Source organism: Mustela erminea, chromosome 4, assembly GCF_009829155.1.
Source record: "Mustela erminea isolate mMusErm1 chromosome 4, mMusErm1.Pri, whole genome shotgun sequence".
NCBI classification, from domain to species: Eukaryota; Metazoa; Chordata; class Mammalia; order Carnivora; family Mustelidae; genus Mustela; species Mustela erminea.
Window position 1 is genome coordinate 13,757,824 of NC_045617.1, and position 20,684 is coordinate 13,778,507.

Consider the following 20,684-nt stretch of genomic DNA (forward strand, 5'->3'; position numbering starts at 1 on the left):
AAAGATCTGCTTAGGGATATAATATAAAAACTAATCTTAGGAAAGCTATTTTATTTTAGATTTTTTTGTAAGACATCGCAAATATATTGTTACACAGTGTTGAAGATTATATTTCTATTTCTCATTTGCATTCTGCCATGTTCCAGAAATCAGTATATGATTTTATTTACCTGCCAAAATTTATTTCTGAATTGCTTCAGGATTATAACACCAAAACAGATAAGAATACTGAAGTTTGGTTGCACTACATACATTCGCTGTCAAACAGCTATTCGGTGAATTTTGTTGTTGTTGTTGTTGTTTTCCTCTCCTACATATATTTAGTGAGACCTGCTTTTATAAAGTGTACACTGAATAACAAAACATTCAACAGGAGCTCATGAACATCAAACGGTCACAGAACACGGACTATGGATGGAACCCAAAACAGATTTTGGAAGCTGCCTTAACTCTCTATACCTCTAAAGTGACACCACTTTGAGCTCAGACATTTGGTGCATTAGACGAGGGCTCTGCTAGAGTCAAACGTCATTGTCAAGAATTGTGTTTATTAGCAATGATTCATGGATGCCTGAGTCTAAGCCATAAAACACACAGTCTATAAATTTTATAAGTCTTTCATAAATGATAAATCATAGGTAATTTCAAATATAAACAACAGGAAAAAAATGAAAGTTCAGCTGCCTTAACTATGAATTCTAACTGTGTTATCTCATGGCAAATGAGAATCTCAATACATGCACTTTGAAAATATCATTGTTTTTATATTTTGAGTTTAAGAAAAATATTTTAAAGCCTTATGAGAGTGGAAAAACAAAAGAAATAAATGTTCTTCAAATTTTCCAGGCTGGGTCAGAGGAGCAGAATGGAAAGAAACACTAAAAAATGTTAATTTGGGGACCAAAATAAAACTAGAAATCAAAATATGAAGTCACTGTCACTTGTGAAAATGAACAGTTGTCACGTAGCTGATTTCTCCTCCTTTTAAGGAAATAGAATGCTGAGCAAGTGAATTTCTATATCTAGTAATAAATACAAATGCCTCACCCTAACCTCACATCTTATAGGCTTTTTCAGCAACATAGTCTTTCCCTCAAATTTAAATTTCACTTTCATATTTCAGCATCAGCTCTTCTCCCTTACATATTTAAACTTATTCCTGCCTTAATAAAATTACCACTGTGCTTTTTTCGGCGGGGGGCGGGGTGTATGATACAGAGATTATGAAACTGCTAAATATTTCCACAGTTTCCTTCCAACATCTTTATCCATAATGACTTGTTAGGCCCATCTGTTCTCTGTCCCTTTCAAGGAACCACTTCTGTCCCCAAATCAGTCTCTTTCCCTTCTCTCCCTACAGTCTTCCATTTCAATAGGAGAAAACAAGGCAATGTGGTTTAGAGCATGTGAGCCGTGTAACAGAAATGAATCACAGAGGTCTGAGTTTGGGCCATAAAATGAACCATGTAGAAATCTGCGAGTCCTTCCGTACGTGGGACTAAGCTGTTCCTGATCAGGAGGCTAGAGAATTTTGTCAAGAGACAAGAGAAACTTGTCTATAGGTTCAACATTGCCACTATGAAGATTTAATATCCCTTTGAATTCAAGATTCAAACAGAGGTAGTTAACTCACTTCTCTTTTCTTGATGAGAATGAAATTCTTGAACAATGAGGGCTCTCCACCAAACTCCACCTCCAGGATAGTAGTGGGCAGTGAGGCCGTTCATACATGCACATTTGAGATGACACAGGGGATGGGCCATTGCAAAGTAGAAACTGCTGTGGGGTCCCGACAGCAAGGTGCCTCAAGAAGGAGATGGAAAGGTAGAGATTTCAAGATTTATGTCAAGCTTAGAGCTAGTTCCCAAATTGTCCCCCAAACCCTCTTGTAATATCAGAGTTTATGTTAAAATAACCCAGATTGTTTTCTTTCTCAAAGAAGTCTCTAGATGCTAATCCATCCCTGTTTTAATTCCTTGTTGCTCCTGGTGGTGTCCTATCAAGCAAGACAGAGTTCCATGTTCAACCATAAAAAATTAGAACTCAAGAGACTTCAGTTCGCATCTTTCCAGAATGTTCCTATTGACGGGACAGATCTAAGTAAAGGTTCAGCACTTCATAAACATGCTTTCGGCTGCCCCCTCCCTCCATTCTTAACAAGTACCCCAGTTCTGGTCATTCAAAACAGTGCAAAAATCATGTCCTGTTTTATCCTCTGATGCTGTCACACTTTAGCTATCTGCCAGTGAAAATACTATGATGCGTGCTTTAAACGCCAGAGGTTATTTTTCAAAAGGGAAAACAAAATCCATGTCTGCTCCATGGTGAAGAAACCAGCCCCTGGAAATAAATCTGCTACCACACGCAAGGTGAATCATTTTTTTTTTTTTAAGATTTTATTTATTTATTTGACAGAAAGACACAGCGAGAGAGGGAACAGAAGCAGGGGGAGTGGGAGAGGGAGAAGCAGGCTTCCTGCAAGGAGCCTGATGCGGAGTTTGAACCCAGGACCCTGGGATCATGACCTGAGCCAAAGGCAGATGCTTAATGATTGGGCCACCCAGGTGCCCCAAGGAGGCACCGGTGATAAACACTTTACCTGTCACGCTCAGAGACTTGATCATCTCACACGAGAGAGAGTAAGTTACATGCCTAGGACTTCCGAAGTCCTTGCAAACAGATCCTCATAGGTATCTCTTACAAACAAGTCTGTGGTTTCGACTCACCATGGCATAGGTGAATTTCCTCAATAGTTTCTATGACTTACGTAAACCTAAAACTCAGACAGTCAAAACCCACCTACTAAAACGAACCTCAGTTTCCCAGGTCATAGCCACAAGATCAGAAAGTGGACATGAGGACCACGAACTTTCTGTAAAGCCACACGTTTGTTAATTCTCTCATTTACAGTTTACTGAATGCCCCCTGTTGCCTGGTACAGTTGTACTTCGTTGGCTTTCACCAGATTCTCCCTGCCTCTGCATCGACAGAATAAATTCTCAATAAGCAGTTGAATCCAGAGAGGACACTCTCTAGAAAGCTTGGTATTCACACTGTCTCTGCCAAGTCCGTGTTATGTATGACCAGAGGGCTATCTACTGGAAACTGCCAGAATTGGAATGCCTTGATCCTTTTCCATCGAAGGCATGCCATTGGCACTCTTTTTGACTCTGTGTTTACTTTAAAGTTTTTTGAATATCCCGTGGTGGGTATTTAGATCCTCAATGGAAAGATGGGAGTATACAGAACAAAATAATAGAGGAAAATGTTATGCTCAGACTCATTTAGAAGAATAGAAAGAATGCACCGGAGAAGGGCTGGAGAAAGAAAGTTCGAATTAATTTGAGTCAGAAGGAGACAAGGGGCAGTTTAGAAGGAAAGGCAGCTCCCAGCCAGCTGATTCGGTAAGGAACCAAGGAAGCGTCCTGCTGGGTGCTGGGGGACCTGTGACATGATTCCCCTGAGGTGGGGGGTAAGAAGGGGGGTCTGTGGTTTGAGGAGGCTGGTAAGGAATCCCAAAGCTGTAAGAGAACACAGAGAGGCAGAGAGGGGAAATTCAGATGACGTTGGCCTCACAGAATGTGGAAGAGGAACGCCAGCCCCGACCTGGCCCTGCCTGAGAGACGCCGTCAGAGAGCTGGGTGCCAGGCAGCGCCAGAGCGGGGATGTGGGCTACAGAAGGCTCAGAACACAGGAAGTGTGTTTGCCATGGAAAGGGAGTTCCAAAGAAACAAGGAGTATCCTCAGAGTGGGAGCCTGCCTCACTCTGGCAAAGAAGCCCAGAGGCTGATACTCGGAGGCAAGACTGTAGGTGTAAGGGTGGGGAGTTGTGCTGGGACAGGGCTCTGGATGAGGCCGGGTGTGGCAGACGGCTAAGACGACCTTGGCATTGAGCTAGTCTGTTCATGTGCACTGCCATGCCTCCCGCTGCCCTGGATAAAGCTGAAACGGGGGGCCCAGTTTGACACCCCAGTTCACGCTACTGGTTTTCATATTAGTGACTCTCTTTCTGTTTAACATGTGTTTTTTAAAAGGGTTAATACCTTTAAAATTTTATTTCATGGATTTTATCGTTGAATTCATAAAAGTTCATATTGGTCACTTGGCACTGAACATTTCTGTAAACATATACTAAAGTTTCATACTTGAAAATAGCCAAAAATCAGTTGGCGTATAGCATATTATTTGGCACATAGTAGGTGCTTAATCAATGCTATGGTGTTAAATGGATGACTGAATTTGGGTTTTCTATTTGAGTCTACTTTATAAAATACGAAAATTCATGTCACAAAAATTATTTAAAAAAAAAAACAGGCATATTCTCTCGGGTCTTTGTATAATGTTGTCACACGTGATGCTAGTAGACACCAGATTTCTTCGTGTGTGCTATCTTCATCGTCCCGTGTGTGTGTGTGTGTGTGTGTGTGTGTGTGTTGGCAGGAACAGTAGTATACTGGTAGCACTAGCAGTGCTTAGTAGTAGAGAGGGGCAAGTGTTCTGGGAGAGAGGCCTAGAATCCAGTGTTACTGGGATAGAAGAAGGACCGCATAGAAGGCTGAAGAGATAGGCAGTGCAGGCAATAAAATGCCTTTAGTGCCCAATTAAGGAGTTAGGGCTTCACACGGCTTTGGATATAAGAAGGGTTTGAAGATTATTATATAAGGAGGAGACAGAGCCCATTGTATGTTTAAGTCTACCCTTGTGGAGGCAGTGGAAAGTATGTGAGGACAAGGCAAAAAACAAGGAGAGTATCAGGAGATTCTGGAACAGCCTTGCTGAGAGATGTCGGGGGCCCCAAACAGAACAATGGTGAGAGGAGGGAGACATTCCTGATTCAAAAGCCGCTGGGTGTGCAGGCAAGAATTCGCAGTAGATGAGAAGCAGGATACCTCCTCGTCGCTTGCTCCCATGGCCAGGTTGATGGCGACCCCATCAAATGAGAGGACACGGCAACGGGAGGCTGTTTAGGGCTGGACAGGTTGTGAGCTGGACTTGCTCTGTTTAAGGTTAGCTGTGGAATGACCTGTGAACGAAGGACGACACCTCAGGAAATTCCAACTTGAGAGAGAAAGCCGTGCAAGTGCCTTACACATGGAAAGCAGAGGAGACAGTCTGGGAGGTAACGCAAAACACGGTCCTGGTCTGGCACAAGCCATGAGAGGAGCTTCACGAAGAAGGGAATGACTGATGTCCCCGTACCCAGTACACCAGGGAGGTCCACCATGATAAGAACATCTTGTAAAAATATCTTGTCACGTGGCCCGCTGGAAGCTTCTCACTGAGCTCTGTGAGAATCAAGCTTCTCTTTCAAGTGCACAAGGAGGAGTGCCTGGGTTGGTGCAGTCAGCTGAGCGTCACCCAACTCTTGGTATCAGCTCAGGTCATGACCTCAGGGTCGTGAGATCGAGCCCCACATTGGGCTCCACGCTTAGTGCACAGTCTGGTCGGGATCCTCTCTCTCCCTCTCCTTCTACCCCGCCCCCCAAGTAAATAAACAAGTCTTAAAAATAAATAAAGTGCACAAGAAAGAAGAATTTAGAGAAAAAAGCAGCCCACAGAGAAAATAAGTGCACCTCTCCTCAAAGCTGTGAGGCACCCTGATCTTGGGTGAAGGTCCAATTTGAGGAAAGCTGGGGTTCTCTTCTTGATTTAATCAAAGCAAAATTATTCAATTTCTAAAACATTAAGAAATTCAGCCCTTTAAATTCTAGGCCAAATTTATTAACTCTCTGGACAATAGTTAAGAACTTCCCTTCCATCCTCTCCAAATCAATAATGATATCAGGCACATGGTTACGACATTTTTGCTACCCCTACCCTATATTCAAAATGTAGTCGTTGTTACATCGGATTGAAATAATATTAACTTTTAACTTTTTTCTTCTCATTAAGACTTTGCATTATTTCTTTTAGGACTGGCTCACTTTTTCAAGGTCAAGGTGCAACAGACCTATTGAAATATGCCTGCTCTTTTAGGCTATCACTCGGGTAGTACTTGTTCCTTGTCAGATACAACAATGATATCCAGTTCTTCCAAATATGAAATTTATTATGATATTATTAAGTATGATAAGTCTGCTTCCTTGGGTTGTAGAAATATTATAATTTCCAATTTTAAAAAGATAAAATTTGTATCTTTGTTTCAGATGCCAATATACCACGTATCAGCCTACATCTGGGAGCATGGATTCCTAAGTAGAAAGCAAATTCCTGCTCTTGCTACTTTTTTCTGTGAAGCAACACAGATAATTTAAAAATACAGGATCATTTTAATCAACTCATTCCGAGTAATAGCAGAACAATAAATAATTCCATGTGTTTTATTCTACACAGATCTCGTTTTGCCATATTTAAAGACTATATACAAATTCTAACACATCTTCCTCATCTCAATAACCTACTCCAAAGAGACAGCATGGAGTAGGGAAGAAACAAGCAGCGACACTGGAATTAGGCCTGACTGAGTCCTCGCTCCGTGACCTTCAACTCTGAGGCATTCGGCAAGTGACTCAATCTTTCTGAGCCTCAGTTCTGCCATCTGTAAGACGTAATTAATAATATACATAAGTCAGTGAGTTTCGGTTTCAATACATCCTAGGGGTCCTGAATAATCCTTTCCTGATAGTTATTACTTCTGCCCCACAACCCCCCACAAGGCTCAGGCTGAAAGGAAACTACCAGATTTTGTAGGATTTGAGCACTGTAGGCTTCCATGTTGTCAGTGAATGTAGCAGAACCCATTCCTACATTCTCTGTCCCTGGCCCTCTCTCCCCAGCTGTCCCGTTCATCAGCACGGGGACAACTCAGCATTCCTGGAGCACGGACCACACCGCCACAGGATTCCCAGAGGGCTGTACATTCATTCTCTTCTGGGGCTCAATTTCTCCACAAATCCGGATTATTGCTTCTGTCCTAATTGTTCTCAGGGATGCTTCCTGCCTCATCCCATACATATTCACGCAGCCAGGAACTAGAACATATAGATATGGGGAGAAGGATAAGTGACCCTACCAACTTTCAGATGTCTTTCTGAGTATCAACTGCTTGAGCTCCAACGTAACTGATGCATTTAAAGACTTAGATGACTACTTGCCATTTTAATAACAGTGTCTACTAACTAAATAGAAGTCCATTTGGACTTTTCACATCCTAGATATTTGCTTTCCCACAAAAGCATCAACTAACTTAATTATGGCTTACAGGAAAAATTACAGTGGGTTGAAGGAAGAGCTTAAAATAGGATTTCAGTCAACCTGAGAACTGAAATAGGAGAGTCTGATGATTGGTGTATATTATATAAAGTACATCTAAATATTCAATCTTGTACTTAACTTTAAGGGCGGGGGTGCGGAAGAAACCTTGTTTATGCCAAATAAAAAACTTTGGTTATTGAACTAAAAATAAGCTTTACATAATGGATCCAGATTTTAACTATATAATAACTTGTCAGCAGTTGGCCTTCTAAATCAAATTAAATGTGTCGATGAACTAAAATACATGGCTTGAAGTTTGAAATAAAACTGTTATACCAATGGAAAAAGGGAATCTTTGAAACTCCTCTTTTCCAACAGAAGCATGTGTAGAGAGAAATGGGTAGCAAAGAGAGGATGAATAGATAGAGACATTAGTCCTCAGTTTCCGTGCATCAGAAGACGAAACGATTGCTTACATATAACCCAAACTGAAATGAAAATCTTTTGGAAAATCTATTCTCGAAATGGCTCTTTTATTTTATTTTATTTTTTCCCCATCTGTGGGATGCTTTTATTCAGAAATCATTCTTTTCTTTTGGGGTGTGCCATGACATAATGGAAAAAGCATAACTTTTGATAAAATCGTGCCTCCTCCATTTATTATAAGATACTGGACAAGCTTTTCTCATCTGTAAAGTGTCTCATTGTGAGAATCATGAAGATACTGTTAATATATATTGCAACACAAAGCCTGGGACCTAGTAAGCATTCAGTGTCTCTAAATCATTGCTGAAATGGAACCAAAGAGTTGAGAATTTGTTCTCTATTCTTTATTATTATTATTATTATTGTTATTTTATTCCCATTTTTTAATTTCTTTTCAGCGTAACAGTATTCATTGTTTTTGCACCACACCCATTGCTCCATACAATCCGTGCCCTCTCTAATACCCACCAACCTCCCACCCCCCGCCCTTTCAAAACCCTCAGATTGTTTTTCAGGGTCCATAGTCTCTCATGGTTCACCTCCCCTTCCAATTTCCCTCAACTCCCTTCTCCTCTCCATCTCCCTATGTCCTCCATGCTATTTGTTATGCTCCACAAATAAGTGAAACCATATGATAATTGACTCTCTCTGCTTGACTTATTTCACTCAGCATAATCTCTTCCAGTCCCGTCCATGCTGCTACAAAAGTTGGGTATTCGTCTTTTCTGATGGAGGCACAATACTCCATAGCGTATATGGACCACATCTTCCTTATCCATTCGTCTGTTGAAGGGCATCTTGGTTCTTTCCACAGTTTGGTGACCGTGGCCATTGCTGCTATAAACATTGGGGTACAGACGGCCCTTCTTTTCACTACTTTTAAAGAATTCTCAATTTAAAAAATTTTTTTCTTGTCTCTTACTAGATAGAAACCTTGTCAAATTAATCTGTTTTAAGAACGTATGACTTATGGGGTGCCTGGGTGGCTCAATCAGTTAAGCATCTGCCTTCGGCTCAGGTCATGATCCCAGGGTCCTGGGATTGAACCCATCCTTGGGCTCCCTGCTTGGGAGCCTGCTTCTCCCTCTCTCCCTGACTACTGCTACCCCTGCTTGTGCCCTCTCTGTCTTTGCCAAATAAATAAATAAAATCTTAAAAAAAAAAAAAAAAAAAAAGGAGAAGGGACACCGGGGTGGCTCAGTGGGTTAAGCCTCTGTCCTTGGCTCAGGTCATGGCCTCAGGTCTCAGGGTCCTGGGATGGAGCAGGGCTTCAGGTGCTCTTCTCGGCAGGGAGCCTGCTTCCCCTGCCTCCCTCTGCCTGCCTCTCTGCCTACTTGTGATCTCTCTCTCTCTCTCTCTGTCAAATAAATAAATAAAATCTTTTAAAAAAAGAAAGAAAGAAAAAAAGAAGAATGTATGACTTAAGTTCCATATTATCCCAGCAAGAGACATCAGAGTTTCAGACAACTTATTATTAGAAAGGATAACTGAAATGTTAATAGGATAATGCTTGTCTTTTTTTAAAGATTAAATATTCCTAAGTGAAATGACGTAGAGCTGGGGACTCTCAGAACATTCTCTCAATACCAAAAAGGAAAAATGGGTGCAATTATGTGCACCTCCCAAGATTAAAAGTATCCCCTTCAAGTTTATTTCACTCACAGAAAAACTGAATGACTCTTTTCCAAATCCTTAGAAAGACATAATTATCAAACCTCCACACACATAAGAATAGATATTTTTGCAAAAAGGGTAATTACTGAAAATTTTCAGTTTTCTTTTATTCAGTTGATTAAAAAGGATATTTATAAAGGCAACACAGCCATCTAGTGGGCAGATTTTTAACAGCGGATTATTTTACTTCGGAGAGGTTTTAAGTTGATGAAATAAAAACTTGGGACAAATACTTGTTTTATGACACATGATTTTATTTCTCACATGTCATACGATTATTACACATGATTATCAGGAGCAGGGGAAATATTATTAGGGACTTTTTTTTTTTTAGACAAGCACTGTATAACATTTCCAGACACAAATTTTTAGCCACCATTCCCATCCCCACATACAGTATTCAAAACCAAGCCATTTTACCAAAATGTATACATAAAACTGATGATGTTGAAGTCAAAAGCTTGACTATGACTGATTTGTTTATGTGAGAAATCATGGATGGCATATGGTTACTGCCCCCCCGCCCCGGTGTCTCTTCTCTTCCGTGTGTCACCGTTTCTAAGCAAAGCATCAGTGCTCTTCTCCCCTCTGCCCTCCCTTCTCAAAGTTCCTCTGCTGATGGGAGCAAGCTGTCCTGCCCAGGAGGCTTTGGGCGGTAGGAGCACCTGATCCGCAGTCGTGAGTGGTATCTCCTCTTTTCTTCCTCTTTTAGGCTTTGCAGTCAAAACCATCTGTAACAGCTATTTCCTAGTCATCTCAAATTCCAGGGAATTGAGAAATTGTTTCTTGCCAGTATCTACCCTATATTCAGCTCTCTGGGCAATAACTCCCATAGCCTCATAGTCATGAGACAATGCCGAGAGAGAAGGTATTTGAGTTCTGGTTTGCATTACAACTGGTTTGTCCTAAGAGGTTTCCCTCTTCCAAACATTGAAGAGCAATCAATCTTTGTAAATAACTAAAAAGGTTAAAGAAAAAATAATTCTTTTATATAAAGAGAAGTGGCATTGAGTAGTGCAGATGAACATGAGACCAAAGTCAGAAGATGTGAGTTCAAGGCCAGCCCCGATATGGCTTAGCTGTGGAAACAATGTACATCAACCTCAGGGACTGTTTCCTCTGAAATAAAATGGGAATGATGAATAACAAATCCCCTGCTTACCTTACAGGACTGTTGTGAGAAAGAATTAGTAAGGTAATGTATGAGGAAGGGTTTTACAATAATGGCAGAGTGTAAGGCTTTATTTCTTCAAGATGAAATTAAAAGGTCTTTGGTAAATTTGGAATTGTCATTTCAATATGCAACTAATTTGCTCTTACATTTAATTAAGCATGTGTAATAACTTACCTATTTGTCTCAAGTTTTTAGTCTTGCAACCTTGTGTAGTGGGTCTTAACATTATTCCCAGCAAGAGTGGAGGAAAATAAGGCAGTGAAAGGAAAGTCATCTTAAAGGAGGTATATTCGACGTTTGGAGAGCACCTCATTGTCTTCTTGACCCGTTACATAAGCACACCTCACTTCCTACTCTAATTTATCACTCCCACCCGGAAACATCTGATTTACCCATTTTGACCTACATTTATATCATGCCTGTTTACTACTCCAAGCCTCTTCCATGTGACTTTCCCCCTCTGCTTGGAATTCCCTTTGTCCTGGTCTCATCTGAAACACTTGCTCTGGTTGTTCAGCTCAATTTCGTCATTGCCTCCTCTGCAAAGCCCCTCTCAATTCCCTCCTGCAAAAGTGTAGACACTGTAACTACCTGAGAAGCACCGTATGCATACCACTGTTTTACCCCTCATTGCAGTGCCGTGTGATGCTTATTTACCTGTCAGAGCTTTTCAGTTTTGGAAGCTGGGTCGTATTCATCTTGACTTTCCAACCCACGCATCATTGCATGGGCCAGGTGTCTCATACATATTTATAAATTGCTCTTGACTCCTAAATAAAGCTGTAATATTATTTTACCATGGTATTTTTACTGGGGGAAGAAATGAAACATTTAAAGAATAATGTACCAATTTTTTTTCAGAGCCTGAAGGATGTTGATTCCATTTTTGCACCGGAAAATTTGAGGTAGAAGCTGTTAGACAAAAAAAAAAAGAAAGAAAGAAAAGAAAGAAAAAGAAAAGAAACACTGATATACTGTGAGAATTTTAAAATATTGAATAATATCTGTCTTTACCAATCACAGCGGATCTTTCTTGAGCCTTGATGTCACAGTAAATTGAATTCAAGGATCATACTGATTCTTTAGCGGAGATTTTGTGTAAATTCATGTGGTTTTGTGACCGGCCTCCATTCTAGAGTTACCATGGCTACTGCAAAGTTTTCATCTTATTTGCAACCATTTCTAGGGCTCTCCCTAAAAACCAGTTGTTTTTCCTACAAAAGTAGACTGTCTTCCAAAATAGGCCCCGCACACATCCACAAAGATGGATCAGTAGGTAAGCTCTATAACGGGCAGCAGGTAATATTTTTCCCCATCCCACTTGCCCAGCTGCGCTGTAAGCAAACAAAAAATTCACCCACACACAAAGAAGGCGTATTTCCTTATTTTCTGTATTTTCAAATGTATTTCTCCCTTCTCAAAGTCACCATTCTAGAAAATTTCTAATGGGATTTTAAATACTTATGTTAGTAGACTTATCCTAGATTTCTGGCACTGTCTTCTGTAAAATACTCAAGCTTTGATCAGGACTCCCACAGTGAGCCTTGTACCTGCGTTCTGTTCTCTTTATGGCTTCAGTTGCTTAAAAAGCAGAAATGTTAAGAATGTTATAAACATGGTAAATGTAAAAAAGCAAAACAACAACAACAACAAAAAAAAAACATGTCTCTACATGACCCCTTGCGACTGTTAAGTTTGATTTACTTTTAGAGTTTTTCTCAAGCACATGAACTATGTATATGTTGATTTAGAGCAAATATTTCCTGTTGTTTATTACCTTAAAAAACAAACAAACAAACAAACAAACTCCTGTGTATTACTTAGAGCAAGACCAAGTGAAACTGGAGAAAGACCTTAGTCATTCCTAAAACATAGATGACAAGCAGTTTCATACCAATTCCTTTATCATTTCTTCCATTTCTCTTCATCTTAAAGTGGAGTTATTAGCAGTTCTTGATAATTGGAACTTTGAAACCAATTTTTTTTTTTCCCAGAATGGTAGTAAAGGAAAGTTAATCAAAAGGACACTTAACAACTGGTGAAGTCAATTTCTTTCTACAGGGCAGTATTGAATCCAATATTAGATCAAGAAATGGAGTAAACACTGAACATTAAGCAGTTATTGAATATCTATTATAAGCAGTTTTAGTACAAATGTGTGTCCATATTTTGCCATCTGTAGAAATGGAAGATATAAACAGAGCCCAGTATTTCTTGATGATCACTCTAATATGGTGGCATTTGGGATGTTTGTAAATATCGCAGAAACAGATACAGGAGCCAGAATTCATGTTCAGAAACTTGTGAATCATGCATGTGGATTCCACATTTGTTACTCTACATCAAGGACACAATGGAGAACAATTTTTTTTTTCTTAAGATATTGCATAAAGTGAAATATAGCTGCGTTTGTGTGCACACTCTGTGGGACACTGTGGAAATGTAACAAATAAATTCTCAAGGGGTTTATTATTTAATCAGTGAAAACAAGCTCATTGTCTGGCCTTTTTATGGTCCCTTACTATGTGTGGGCACACATACACACACGAGCTCTGTAAAGCATGGCAGAATGAGTATTAATTTCCTATTTAAATAGGAAAAGTCTTGCCAGAATTTACAAAAATTTTGTGTATTTTATAGATTTGGCATCATGAATTTCTCTCAGGAAATCTCACAGGATGTTGTCAATATGTGTTCTTACCTCCTCCCACACACTTTCCCGTAATTACTGGAAAGATACCAAATTCCAGAGAAGCACTCCTACTCAAAGATACTTTGAGAAGGTAATGGGCCTCCTCTTAAACACATCCCTGATCCAAGTGTGTTGCTACATGGAGGGCTGAGGGTTCTAGACTACCTCAAACTACAGCTGTATTCACAGTATCGTCACACAGAGACATAAACAACTGTGCAGCCCTCTCTGAATCCACCTCACTGTTTTCCTCATGGCCGCCTCACCCTGAAGGCTGTGAGGGTTCTAATCCTGGAACTGCCGGCTCTCTGCAGAGCACTGGTCAGTTTGCTGGGTGTTTAATACTCAGCTCTGCTTCCCAGAATCCTTTGAGCCACACCACTTCTGCAGTTTCCATCGAGTTCCCTTTTCTCCAGGCAGTTCACTTTCCCAAGGAGATTTTCCTGTCTAATCTCAGGTGCAGGTGGGCCGCTCTTCCTTAGATGCTTCCAGCATTCTCTCTATCCTCACCCTTGCCCATGAGAATCGAAGAATGAACCGATGTTTGGATGCCTGGATGGCTCAGTCGCTTAACGAGTCCTACTCTCGATTTTGGCTCAGGTCATGATCTCATGGGTTGTGAGACTGAGCTCGGTGTTGGGCTCTCACTCTGTGCAGAGCCTGCCTGAGGATTCTCTTCCTCTGCTACTCCCCCAACTCATTCCTTCTCTCTCTCTCTAATCTTAAAAAAAAAAAAAAAAAAAAAAGAATGAATGAATGAGCCAATGTCTCTGCTTTTCAGATTAAGAACAATAGCTTGTTGTAATCCTTGTCCTGCGAATCCCCTTCCTTCTCCACAACCTTTCCTAGTGTCCCTTTTCTGAATTCACACAAGTAGTCTATTGCCTTGACGCCTTTCAGAGAGCATGGTTTTTAATGGATACTCAATAAAGATTACAGATTTGTGTGACAGAACTGGATTCACATTCCAACCATACAACATATTTAGTATGTGATGTTGGGCCAAACTGCTAGAAGCTCTGTGGCTCACTTTGCTCATCTGTAAAATGGGGATAACAAAATTAGAGAGAAAAGGGCACATAATAGGCACTAGGAAATAATGGCTCCATTTCCCCTTGTTGAATAAATGAACATCTGACAAATGAAAAGAATGTTGTCTGGACTTTTGCTCTCTGACAGGCTCCCGTGAAGCTTCTTGACTTCTAGACAGAGGGGTCAGTTTGCTAATTCAGTAGCTTGACTTTGCAAGGCTGCTGAGTCATCCCAACCACCCTGCTTCTTTTTTTGTTTGTTTAAGATTTTTATTTATTTAAGATCATAAGTAGGCAGAGAAGCAGGCAGGGGCCGGGGTGGGGTGGGAAGCAGGCTCCCCACTGAGCAGAGAGACAGATGTGGGGCTCGATCCCAGGACCTTGAGATCATGACCTGAGCCGAAGGCAGAGGCTTTAACGCACTGAGCCACCCAGGCGCCCCAACCACCCTGCTTCTTAGTATCACCCGTGACCTCCCTCGTTACATCTTATTTATACCTAGAGCCTTGAGTGTTTCACTCTGTAGTGCTGCTGAGGGCCAGTTTCTCTGAATCAGACAATTCTTGTTGTGGAGCCCATGGGATTAGCCTAGCTCTTGTAGTCCTGCAGAACTTTACATCCTAGAGACAGACGTGCCTCTGATCCAGTGCTTCTACCCAGACCCTCACAGTGGCCGGCCTGTCTCTTCCAAGACATTGAAGACAGACTAAATGGGAGGAAAGGGCAAGGACAAAGTCAAATATAAATCTAGTAGTTCAGACTTGAGTGGATAGAGGAGCGATGGTTTCAGGGACAGGAACACCTAGGATGTAGAAAATGATGATGTGAATTTAGCGAATTTTGTTTCAGATTCTGAAACATGTTACCTTTTTAGCTATCAGTGGGAGAAAATAAATGGAAAGCAAACTGTGAATAGAACTAACCAAAATTCAAGATGACATTACTCCAAGGAGCAATATAATGTGCATATCAAATATTAAAGCACATAATCATGTGAAGTATCTTGGGAGATTTTAAGTAATTCAAATTATCTAAGGACCAAGTCAGAATGTATAACAGGTTCCATTTTGGAGATTATTTACTTCATTATTTCATTAAGTCACTATTTTCCTTTCTTTAGTGAACATAGGCTTCCCATCCCTTTTAAACGGTTGTCACTCTTCGTGTACTTTATATATTCTCACATAGCTGAGGATAAAATTCTCCTGTGAAATAGTTTCCTGCAATTTTTTTTCTTTTATTTAAATAATTCGTTTTCCCTAGACAAAATAAAATGTTGTACTGCCTTACAGCCTCACCGTGAGGAATGAAGAAAGAGGGGAAAATGCGGGAAGACCCACGCATACCACAAAAATGGAGAGCATCCAGGTCTTAGAGGAATGGTAAGTGTGCTTCCCCTCGTAACTGCATCTGGCACTTGTGCACCACTTACATCTACGCAGTGCTGGGGCATTAGCCCTTGTGTCCCGGTGCTCCTCAGAATGGTTTTGTGAAATGAAAGCCTTCTCGGTCCGGGAGATCGTATTTTGTAACGGCAACTGCTTTTCATCAATTTTTCTATTAGCTATGTTAAGCTATCAGCTAAAACACTGCCTGAGTTTCTTTCTCTCTTTCAAAAAGTAATGACTGTTAAGATGAATTAGCCCGATTGCCCTGATTCTTCTCTTTCCGTGAATATTTTTTCTAAGCTTTTCTCTTCCTCAGGGAAGAGTCTGAAACACACAGAAAAAGATATGGAATTGCCTCAGTCAGTCAGAAAGGGCACCCAGCTGGTCCCTGATCCCATTCCCATCAGAACAGATTCTACCCAGGTATTTTCTCCAAAATGAGAATCAAGTTCTCATTGCAGTATCTACAGAAAGAAATTAAAATACAAGTCGATTGGTTGTATGATGATAGCTGCTTTCTTTTTCTGCTTCCTATGAGAAGGTTTTAATGTTGGTGCATCGTAATTTTTCCATCTTTAAACTTTTTTAAGTGAAAGAGGAAGTTCAGACATTGTGGATCAGTGACAAATCTATTTAATATACTTGGTCAAAAAAAATAAGAAAACAAAATATAAGTACTTCTTGGACCAAATGTATTTTGGGTCAGAAAATTTTTTTTTCTTTCCCTTTTTAAAAAAAAAATTTTTTTTTAAATTAAAAAAAAAAATTCCAGTTAACATACAGTATGATGTTAGTTTTAGGTGTAAATGATTCAACGCTTCCATACAACACCCCGTGCTCATCATGACAATCACATTCCGTAATCCCCATCATTTATTTCTCCCATTCCCCCCACCCACCTCCCTTCTGGTAACCATCAGTTTGTTGTCCATAGTTAAGAGTCTTTCTTGCTTTGCTCCCTCCTTTTTTTCCCGCTTTGTTCATTTGTTTTGTTTTTTTAATTCCCTATATAAGTAAAATCATATCGTGTTTCTTTCTCAGACTTACTTCACTTACGTAATACACTCTAGTTCCATCCACCTCATTGCTGAGTAATATTCCGTTGTATATATACACCATGTCTTCGTTACCCGTTCATCAAGTGATGGATACTTGTGTTTTTTTCCATAATTTGGCTATTGTAGATAATGCTGCTGTAAATATTGGGCTGCATGTACCCCTTGAATTAGTGCTCTTGTATTCTTTGGGTAAATACCTATAGTGCCATTGCTGGATCGTAGGGTAGTCCTCTTTTAACTGTTGGAGGAGGTTGGAAAATTCTTAAAGAAACCGATGGATAGGAAAGCAAGAGCGGGATCAATTTAACCATAAGAATCTCTAAGCTTCTCTTTCCATTTCTTTGAAGTATAACCAAAGGGAGTAACAACTGGTGGTTTCTGCATGAATATAGTCACTGAAAACTTAAATATAAGTATCTAGAAAGTCCTCAGTGTCATTATAAAGGCCCTGAGACTTTTAGCTCTAATAATTCCATTCATGGGCAATACTCTATTCATAATACTTTAGTGGAATAATACTAGAACTTTGGAAAACATGTGACAAGCGCATACAATTTAGAACCAGTGACAAATGAAAAAGTACCTATCAGAGAGGAAAAGAGAAGCAGTACCTTATGGCTTCAAAGTTAAAATATACATCAAAAAATATAAATACTTAGATTAAAAGATGCAACAAAAAATTCAATTTGCCCTTCAAATTAATGCATAGGGTGTCTGTCAATTTGCAATATATTGTTAAGTTTGAACATTTCCAGGCTTCATTATGAATTATGACGACCGTGAAAAATAGTGTGCATAACCCTTTGCTGTTTGAATGCTTTGCTCCCTAACACACATTTGTGACTAAGCGAATTTTTTTTAATACCCAGAAATAAGTAGCCCAGTCCTCGCAGATACTTGACAGATCAGAGCAAAAATAATTGCTAATGACCACTAGATGGCAGCAAAGGGACAGCAATTTCTGTCTTTTCTCCCCTCTGCCGACCACGTATTCTTGGATCAGTTGCCTTTGATGATGGCCCAATTCTGTCTTTGCAGCCAAAACCCCACTTCGGATGAAGTCTTGTCCTGGTCTCAAAATTTTGACAAGATGATGAAGGCCCCAGCAGGAAGAAACCTTTTCAGAGAGTTTCTCCGAACAGAATATAGTGAAGAGAACCTACTTTTCTGGCTTGCCTGTGAAGACTTAAAGAAAGAGCAGAACAAAAAAGTAATCGAAGAAAAGGCCAGAATGATCTATGAAGATTACATTTCTATACTATCACCAAAAGAGGTAAAAATCTGGAAAATATTTATGGGCTTCCTAAGACCAAGGATGAACCCAAAGGGACCTCTGTCCACGTTGGGTAATGCATGGGGTGTGGACAATCTAGAAGGCTTCCCTGGGGAGATAATTTCGATTTTACTCTGAGAACCTACCTGAACATACGTCGGAAGGCTAGCTTTCCCCACTGTGCTTTGATCATTTATCTGTCTCTGAACCGTGGGGCTGGCTACTTGCTTTTCAGAACTAACATTGCAAAGCCTCTTAAATACAGTTTGCTTAATACAGTGACTTACGCTAAAGAGGAAAAGAAGAATTTACTGTGGGGCAGTTTTTCTCTAAGTGTGGTCCCCAGATCTCCTGTCTAAGGATCACCAGGAGCATTTGTTTGAAAAGCAAATTCTAGAGGCCTATCCAGGACTTCTGAATCTGAATTTTTGGAAATAGAGCCCAGGAATCTGGACTTTTAACAAGCTTTCCATGTACACACTAGTTTGAAAACCTCTAATAGGAGCTTAAAAAAAAAAAAAAAAGCTACTATGTTTATTTATTGATGTTCATAGTAGAATTTTTTATAGGATTAAAGAATGGGCCTTTATGACCCATTAAAATTCTTAGGAGAGAGATGGGTAATAGCAATTCTTTTATTTATTTCAGTTATCCTGTTACTGAAAGTGCAAGTTTTGTTTTGTTTTGTTTTGTTTGTTTTGTTTTGCCATGGCTGAAACATGCCTAATTAATAAGGAACATTTCAAGCAAACAAATTAACACTTTTCCATTAACTTTTTAAAAAATAATTTGATCCTGAGTAATGCTCCAGCTGCCAGAGTGAAAAGGACTTGATGAGGGAGGAATTAGTAGGGTAGCCAGGCCTCTGCAGTGCTGAGTGACAGAGTCCCACTTCACTGTCTTTCCTGTCTCTGTGCACTGAAATGTCCTACCTGGCTCCTTCGGCTCCACACTCCTCTCTTGTGTGCCCATCTACAGTATTCCCTAGAAATTCCCTAGAAATATTCTCTGCTTATTGGGGCTTCCTCCAGTCCGGGAGGTGACGCCAAACTGCCCTACACCCCTCACCTTGAAATCTATAAAACGAATCCACGTCTATGTTTGGAAGGCTATATAAACTATTTCACTTCTAATAAGGTGTACCTGAGTAAGTTTTAAAAATTTGTTAGTTAAGTTATAATTGCCATTGGTATTCCAGAGGACCCCAAGAGTATTGTCTCCACAAGATGAGAGACCTGGAATTGGATATACAAAGATACAATTATTTTTTTATTTCCCTCATTAATGTAGAGAAAGTATTCCTGGAAACAAGGTGCGCATAATTTTTTCTGTAGCCTCAGTGCATTTCTTATAGATGCTACTTTGTAGTTCTAACCTCAGAACTACATGCTTCAGGTTTGTAGTCTATCTGGAAGCTCAGCACCTAGCCACTTCTTCTTGGATTTTATTAGCAGATACATTTCATTCTCATTTTTATTTTAAGTTTGCATTACATGGCAAAGATATCAAACCATCCACATGTGCCCAATGACGTGCTAATGTTGCACATAATTGTTGTTTGGGAAGATTATTTAGCCCGTTTCTCTCCCCAAAATATATGTTATGTATCATGTGAAAATGGTAATTGTCTCGATTATCTAGTCCATTCTTTGTACTATCTATGAAGGATGTTCTACTTTAAAATAATGTTGGTAGAAAAAATATGCTCCATATGAAGTACATAGAATTCCTTTATTTCACAGTCTTCATTTACTAGTTTTTAGTTTTTATGGGAAACACTTTCCCATTGTCTTCAGACTCCCCATTTTCAGGTGTCACTGATTAATGGAGCTTTGTAAAAAAACAGTTTTCATAAAATTACTTCTTGGGGCCACAGTTTCAAGCTATCTTAGTTATTGATGACTGAACTAAAAACTATTGGGTTTTCACTGTTTTTGCAAAAGTAATGGAGTTTTGTTTTAGCCTAATTTATTTTGAATATGAGTTTCACCAAAATGTCATTAAATATTATTTTCGGATCAAAAGCACTACCTTCCCTAAGTTAAATGGACTAATATTTAGTGTAACAGAAATATATCTTTTCTCTTTTGTGTATCTATATTTGGGCCATTACCCACTCTTTAATATCCTCAAAATACCACACACACAGAGAGAGAGAGAAGCAAAATGCACATTTTTATCATTTTGCTACTTGTGTACTGACTTGTAATTAACTCTTGACATAGAATCTAAATGATTGGACTGTACGAAGTGCCTTTTTTTTTCTAATTTAATTTTTTTTGTGTATGTGTGTGTTCCAAAATTCATTTTTTATGCACCACACCCAGTGCTCCATGCAATCTGTACCCTCCTTAATACCCACCACCAGGCTCACCCAACCCTCCACCCCCCTCCCCTCCAAAGCCCTCAGTTTGTTTCTCAGAGTCCGCAGTCTCTCAGGTTTGTTTCCCCCTCCCATTTCCCCCAACTCACTACAAAGTACCTTTGTTTAGCCAAAGGATTGTTCTCCTGTCAACATAGTAATTACATTTGATCATTTGATCATTGTTTATTAGCAAAAACAAATAAACCAAAAGTAGGTATTTGCAATTATAAAAGAAAATTGTTTGTAAGTTATATTTTAAGCCAAGAGATAAATATATTTGCTCTTGAACCATGACCTGACTCACTGAGACACTTACAAAATGGCATACACTTTCTGGCCACCCCAGAGT

At 39.7% G+C, this 20,684-nt stretch overlaps 1 protein-coding gene across 1 annotated transcript in view; it reads left to right on the forward strand.

Annotated features, from left to right (window-relative positions):
- RGS17 (regulator of G protein signaling 17) overlaps window positions 1–20,684 on the forward strand; it is an 87,493-nt gene that overhangs the window by 58,901 nt on the left and 7,908 nt on the right. Inside the window, exons 3-4 of the mRNA XM_032338683.1 lie at window positions 15,544–15,633; window positions 17,736–17,970. Of these exons, the coding sequence (XP_032194574.1) occupies window positions 15,544–15,633; window positions 17,736–17,970 (325 nt within the window). The remainder of the gene's footprint in view (window positions 1–15,543; window positions 15,634–17,735; window positions 17,971–20,684) is intronic.